This window comes from Thamnophis sirtalis, unplaced genomic scaffold (genome assembly GCF_051295495.1).
Source record: "Thamnophis sirtalis isolate CommonGarterSnake01/CBP01778 unplaced genomic scaffold, rThaSir2_p1.2 scaffold_9, whole genome shotgun sequence".
Taxonomy (NCBI): Eukaryota; Metazoa; Chordata; class Lepidosauria; order Squamata; family Natricidae; genus Thamnophis; species Thamnophis sirtalis.
Window position 1 is genome coordinate 17,424 of NW_028261389.1, and position 6,712 is coordinate 24,135.

General features: G+C 46.5%; 1 protein-coding gene across 1 annotated transcript; it reads left to right on the forward strand.

The window, feature by feature from the left end:
- Positions 1–4,103: 4,103 nt before the first annotated feature.
- On the forward strand, positions 4,104–5,093 carry LOC106551077 (coiled-coil domain-containing protein 166). The gene has a single exon (XM_014069091.2). The coding sequence runs from the start codon at positions 4,104–4,106 to the stop codon at positions 5,091–5,093; it is 990 nt and encodes a 329-aa protein (XP_013924566.2).
- The last annotated feature ends 1,619 nt before the right edge of the window (positions 5,094–6,712 follow it).

Sequence of the window (6,712 nt, forward strand, 5' to 3'; positions counted from 1 at the left end):
CCCGTCTGTCATTCCTTATGGACTGCTGGCCTCTTTAACGACCCCTGTTGGAAGAGCGCCTCCTTCAGGTCACTTGAAGGTTTGACTATACCTGAACAGGCTGAACATGCAATCCTGGAGAGGGAAGCGACTTGGAAGTCTTTTAGCCTGACCTCCTGCCCAGGGCCAGAATCTCAGACCGTTCCAGGGCTTCTGGCAAGGGATGGGCGGCACCTCATAAGAACCGGGAAGGAGGCATTTAGAAAATGACTCTGCGGCTTATCCGAAGGGCTTCAAATTGAAGGGGGAAGGTGACCGATCTTTACGATCTAATCCCAAGTATAAATCCAAGACAGCCAATCGAATAATGAAGTAGGGAGTGGTGGGAAGGAAGGGGAACTCAGATATAAAACAGGAAATGTAGGAACCAAATGCAGACTCAGCCGTAAGGGACTCATAGGCCGATGCTCCGAGTATGGAAAACAAACAGGGTGAACTTGAAGTACTGATACACGGGAGCAGGCATGATATAGTTGCCATTGCCAAAACTCAGTGGGAGGAAACTGAAAACTACGGCTGCAAGGACATAAATTGTTTAAAGCAAACAGAGCTAACAAAAGAGGAGATGGAATTGCATTATACATAAGAAATCATGACATCTTAACAAAAATGCATAAAACCAACAATAAAAGCATCCTGGAATGCATATGGTTTAATATAAAAGGAAAAAAAGAATGGCATTGGGATACTACAAGCCATCTAACCAAGCAGAGGAAATAGGCGAAGGTTTTGCTAACCAGTTAGCTAAACTGTGCAGGAAACAAAAGTACAATAGTAATGGGGGACTTTAATTACCCTGACAATTACCCTGGGAGACAAACATTGCACCAAGTGGGAGATGAAACAGATTTCTGGCGAGCCAGCCGTGTGCTGCAGCTGCCAAAAGAGACAATGCAATTCTAGTTGCATGAATAGAAGGCTAGACACAAGATCACGTGAACTGTTAAAATCACTTTGTAATGCCTTGGTAAGACCACACCTGGAATATTGCATCCAGTTTTGGTCGCCACAATGTAAAAAAGAAAGAGTGCAACAAGAAGAGCAACAAAGATGATTAGGGGACTGGAGGCTAAAACATATCAAGAACGGTTGCTGGAATTGGGTATCTCTCATTTAATGAAAAGAAGGACTAGGGGAGACATGATAGCAGCCTTCCAATAGTTGAAGGGCTGCCACATAGAGTAGGAGGTCTACCTATTCTCCAAAGCCCCCGAGGGCAGGACAAGAAGCAATGGGTGGAAACTAATCAAGGAGAGGAGCGACCTGGAACTAAGGAGAAACTTCCTAACAGTGAGGACAATTCACCAGTGGAACAAAAGTTGCCTCCAGAAGTTGTAAATGCTCCAACGCTGGAAGTTTTTATGAAGAGATTGGATAACCATTTGTCTGAAATGGTAGAGGATTTCATGCCATCATGAAAAATACACTCTTCTTTGAGTTTGTTTCCATTTATTAGTTCAGAATGGTGCCAAGGGATTGTCATAACAGGCTTTCTTCATCTCTTATCTTTTCTTTCTTTTACTCTTTGGGCCAGCTGTTCTCAACAAATATAATAGAAGGAGATGTATACAAATAAATGGCAACGGATAAGGCTATTATAACAAAATGTAGTGCACTTCCTCTGAAGGGACAAGTCTGAGCTCTGGGGCCCCTTCTGGACTCACAGATCCTGCTGAAGCACCGTGGGAGATTGTGGCAGGACAGCCTTTCCCTGCTTATGGTTGGTGTGGCAGTTATGACTTTTTTTGGAGTGAGATGTCTTAGCAATTACACGTGCCTTTGCCATCTCATGACTGGATTACTGCAATGGGCCCTATTGGGGGCTGCCTTCGTAGATTACTCAAAAATGTTGGTTGTTGCAGCTGGCTGTGTGCTGGCAGTACTACAGCCCTTGTATTGGCTGCTACTGTTTCCTAACGTACTTGTGCCACTGAGAAAACCCTTTGTGGCCTGAGCTGTGGTTATCTGTGGGGACGCCCTCTCTGGGCCTTCTAGTCTTAATGAGCAACCCAAGAAAAGTATGTTCCAAACTGTAGGTATAAAAGTGGAGGAAGCACATAGGCCCAAGAGATTAATCAGCTGAGCGGACAGGGTGGAGGAAAAGGCTTCACCCTTTGGAGGCCAGGCGCCAGCAAGGACAGCTGGATAAAGAAACTGGATAAAGAAACAGCGGGTCAAACCATCTGTTTAAGACTCCTCTCCTCCTGAGAGGAGACCAACCTCATAGGTAACGAAGCCTGTGGAATCTTCCAGGTTCATATCCTCCTTTCTCGGTGGGCTGTCGTGGGTGGCCAGGGCCAGGCAACGCAGCGTGTCCTTCCCGGTGCCCCATTCACGGATGACTGTCATGATCTTCTGCTTAATCCCCGGGGTTAAAGGTATTTTCATGTTTCCTGCTCGGAAATGGGTGCACCTGTCAATCACTCCTTCTGGAGCACCCTGTGGGAAAGAGAAAACGGAACCAATTCAGCCTGCAGGCTCTTTTTATCTTTTCATCACAGAATCACCCCGGAGCTGTTTCACGAAGGAGGTGAAGGTGTCGCTTAAACCCAGAGTCGTGTTTTGGTGTACTGGTAGTCCTCAACGTACAATCAAAACGGAGCCCAGAATATCCACCGCTAAGCAAGACAGTTCCTAAGTGAATGCCCCCCCGCCCCATTTGAACAACAGTTGTTAAAAAAAAAACTTGCTGCGTTATAGCAATAGCAGTTAGACTTATATACCGCTTCATAGGGCTTTCAGCCCTCTCTAAGCGGTTTACAGAGTCAGCATATATTGCCCCCCACAGTCTGGGTCCTCATTTCACTCACCTCGGAAGGATGGAAGGCTGAGTCAACCTTGAGCCGGTGAGATTAGAACCACTGAGATTAGAACCACTGAACTGCAGATAACAGTCAGCTGAAGTGGCCTGCAGTACTGCACCCTAACCACTGCGCCACCTCGGCTCCTTAGATTAGGTTAGTGAAGAAAATAGTTAAGACACGCTCCATTTAAAATTGTGTTTAGAACTTTATATGTCTCATTTAAGCTAATACCAGTGTGAATAGAGAAAAACGGGACGTGGAGAAACTTCCTAACAGGGAGGACAATTAAGTTAACAAGACGGGGGGGGGGCGCCCTTAAGCCACCAGCCACATGCTGAGTTGCATGCCACTGTTGTGTCCCCACAGTAGTTGACAGACAGGTCTTAACACTCTTCCAAAAAGCCAGACGATTTATGCCAACCTCACCGCAAGGGTGAGATGTTCCATGGGGCAGAAGCTACCAGTTTTAAACTTTTCAGCCGATGGGCTCTACTGCATGCCCTTGGGACGGGTTGATGTAATTGGAATGAGATAGTTCTTCAGGTAGCTATGAAGTGCTTTAAAAGTGATAAACAACCTCTTTAATTGGACCCAAAGCAAACCGGCATACAACTCCCCAGCAATTGTGTTACAACACGAGGGGTCCAAAAACTGCCCCTGTCGCGCACACACACACACACGCGCGAGAGAGATGATGATCATCACAAAATCAAGAGTCACAGAATAATACAACGGTTGAATATATTTATTTTACCAAGAAAGCAACTGCAAGTTTTTAAACAAACCAAGTGCTTATTTATCCACAGGTCAGAATAATAGAAATCTTAATTTGCATTTCAGCAGTGAGAAATATAAGGCAGGATGAAACCGACTGCCTCTGAGCACAGATCCAAATTGGGATCACACTGTCCCAAGGGAGGGTGGCTGTAAGGGTTAAAAGAAAAGCAAGTCCCCCCCGCTGGCCACTTTGCTCGGAGCTCCTTAGCAATGCCACCACAAGGACACAAAGTGTAAGTGTTACGGGCCCCGGGACCAATTTCCCCAGAGCAGCAACTGGTTGCCAAACTGTAGGCAGTGCCACTCAATGCACAACCAATTGTCTGTTCCATTATTTATTTCGCCAGCTCTCCTTTATCCTCCCAGTGCAGCATAATTTCTTCCAAACCTCTCGTAGCATCTCTGATCACACTCTCCCACCTGCTGTCTCCATACAGGCTACACAACTACTGTGTTTCACCCTGTGCCCTTTCATTTGTCAGCATGGCACAACAGAAAACCAAGCTGAGAGGTAGGAAAAGTACAGCCAAGCAGTCAAGCCCCTCTGGAGAACTTATCACCGAGAGAGAGCAGCACCTGAAGAAGGAACATGCCACCCTGACAGAGCATATCAAGACCTACTCAGATCGAGTGGATCACTTTCAAGATGAAAATGAATTCCTGGACAAGGAAGCCCAGGAAATCCAAGAAAACAGCAAAGCTTACCTCTCCTACTTGGCCAAACGCACTCTCCTGTGCCACAGCGCCATCATCTCCTTACATGACCAGAACGAATCGGATCTGGCCTCTGTCCTGGAGCAGAAGGAGGAGCTGATCTCGCAGTTCAAAGAAAGGAAGAAGGAGGTCAGCAGCCAGTTGATTGAGATGGAGACCAAGTATTCCCTCATGAACAAGGAGGTTGACGAACTGAGGCCCTTCAAGGAGCTTCAGTCGGACCAGCTTGCCCGTATCCGGGAGCTGGAGAAAGACCTGCTAGCCATGAAAATCCACCATTCTGAGCAAATGCACACCGTGAAGAGCCAGTTCCTGCAAAAGAAGGCGGAATATGAAACGGAGTCCCAGCAGAAGGTCCAAGCTTTGGCCAAAAGGGCCGAGAAGGAAGCTGTGCGCAGCCTCATCCAACACACCAAGCAGATCAAAGCTGAGAACGGGAGATTGCGCAATGAACTGCTGAACCTCATCAAGAGAGCCCAGGGCCTAAAGGCCATTCTGCGTCAGCTGCAGGAGCAGAAAGGGCAGCTTCTTCAGGAGCTCCAATACAGGGAAGATTTGGGCCATGTACACTGCTGGCTAACTCAGCAGAGCAGAGCCAGGGGCAGGGCCAGCCTGCCTGCCAGGGCTCAGGGAGGGGTTCCTCTCCAGCTACCGTCTCTCCCAAGTCTCCAAAGGCCAGCAAAGACTCCGTCAACCACTCAGACGCAGGAGACCAGCGTGGGAGAACCATTAGGCCCTCTGGCACAAAGGCGCCCGTAGCAGCAAGGGCTTTAATGGCAGCAGCAGGAAGACTGGCAGAGCCCTGGCACGGACCCCGGAAGCGGCTTACGCGCGCTGCCTCCTTGATGGAGGGAGAAGACAAGGGGGTAGCCTTTATCTGCCTTGGCAAAGTGGGGTAACAAGGGTGTTCTGCTTTTCACCTTTACAGCTAAGGCTAAAATAAAAGTAAGAATTCCAAAAGCCACGGTATGTCATCAGTGGCGGAATTAATTCATATATTTGGGCACCTGCAGAGGGATAAAAAGGGGCAAGAAGATCTAAGTGCAATACAATTTTTGTGTGTGTTGGGGAAGAATAGTTTGTGCAGTTCAGGATGTGGGAGCTTTACAGAAATCCGGTCTCTTAAATGTCATTTAAAATAATGAATTTCCACAGATCTAGGACTGGGTTGATAGCAGTGTTGATTTGTGGTATCGTAATATGGATTTGCCTTCCTTGGGCTCAAATTGAGATAAATTTTTTTTAAATTATAGATCGTCCTTAACTTCTGATTCCTTGTTTTATAACCATTCAAAATTATGGTCACAGAATCGATACTTTATGACTCACAAATACCCCAGACATTAAATGGTCCCAACCCCTCCCCCCCTTGTCACATTTTTATTTTTTTGCTGGTTTCCAGCTTTCTTTCTTTTTTGCTGCTTCTGGCCAAAAGCTCCGAATTCAACAAGTCTTTTAACAAAACAGGCCAGAAACATTCTTCTTCTAGTCCCACGGCTGCCTCAATGGACTCTTCCCAATCCCAATTACGATCTTAAGCAGAGGGTTACCTTCATCCGAGCACTGACTTTTGAGACGCCCTTTTATTAATTAGGAGGGCTGTTAATGACTAATCAGATCTATGGCGGTAGAACTGAGACTCCTTTGATGAGGAGCATCCTAGTCGTCCAGTCCAGGGACTCCCAGAAGAGAGGAGCTGCAGACAGACAAGGCTCGCCCAGAGAACAGATGGCAAAGACCTGCTTGTTCTGTAGGGCCTTGGAAAGCAAGGCTGCGTTGCCAGTTTGGTGGAGGGATTCAAGGCGCTGGACTAGAATCCAGATCATATATTCCTGCAATAGACACAAAACCAGCTGCATTATATTGACCTGGCCATCATGAGCCCTAGGAAGAACACAATGGCAAGCCACGTCTGAGCACTGTGGATAGAAAAGCTGCAGGGAGTTGATTATGTAGCCACCAGCTGTGAAGATTGACTTGTACCAAAATAAATGATCAAAACCCCACATAATTTATCAAGAGTTAATTGTGCTACACTGATTTTATCTCGTTTTTTGGTCCAGTGACTTTCTTAATAGATTATTAAATATATATGGGATTCAGCAAATCTTTTCCTAAGTTATACCATTACATGCTGGTCAGCAAGCTTAGTTAAGCTTTGGCTGGAGGGTTTGACCCCCTCTTGAGTAGCTGCCTCAGAGGCAGCAATCAAATGCTTACAAGCAGCTCTTATCGAATGGGAGAAACGCATCCAGTCTGGAGCCCAAGTCCAAATCCTCCAGTTTTTCATACTATTACAGATGTCGTGATGGGAAAAATACCTAATTTGCAGATTGTGTGCATTTCTAGAAATAGGCTAGAGCTAATGGAATTTAACA

Excerpts from the sequence above, each read along its gene's own strand:
- LOC106551077 (XM_014069091.2), top strand. The coding sequence starts at position 4,104 with ATGGCACAACAGAAAACCAAGCTGAGAGGTAGGAAAAGTACAGCCAAG.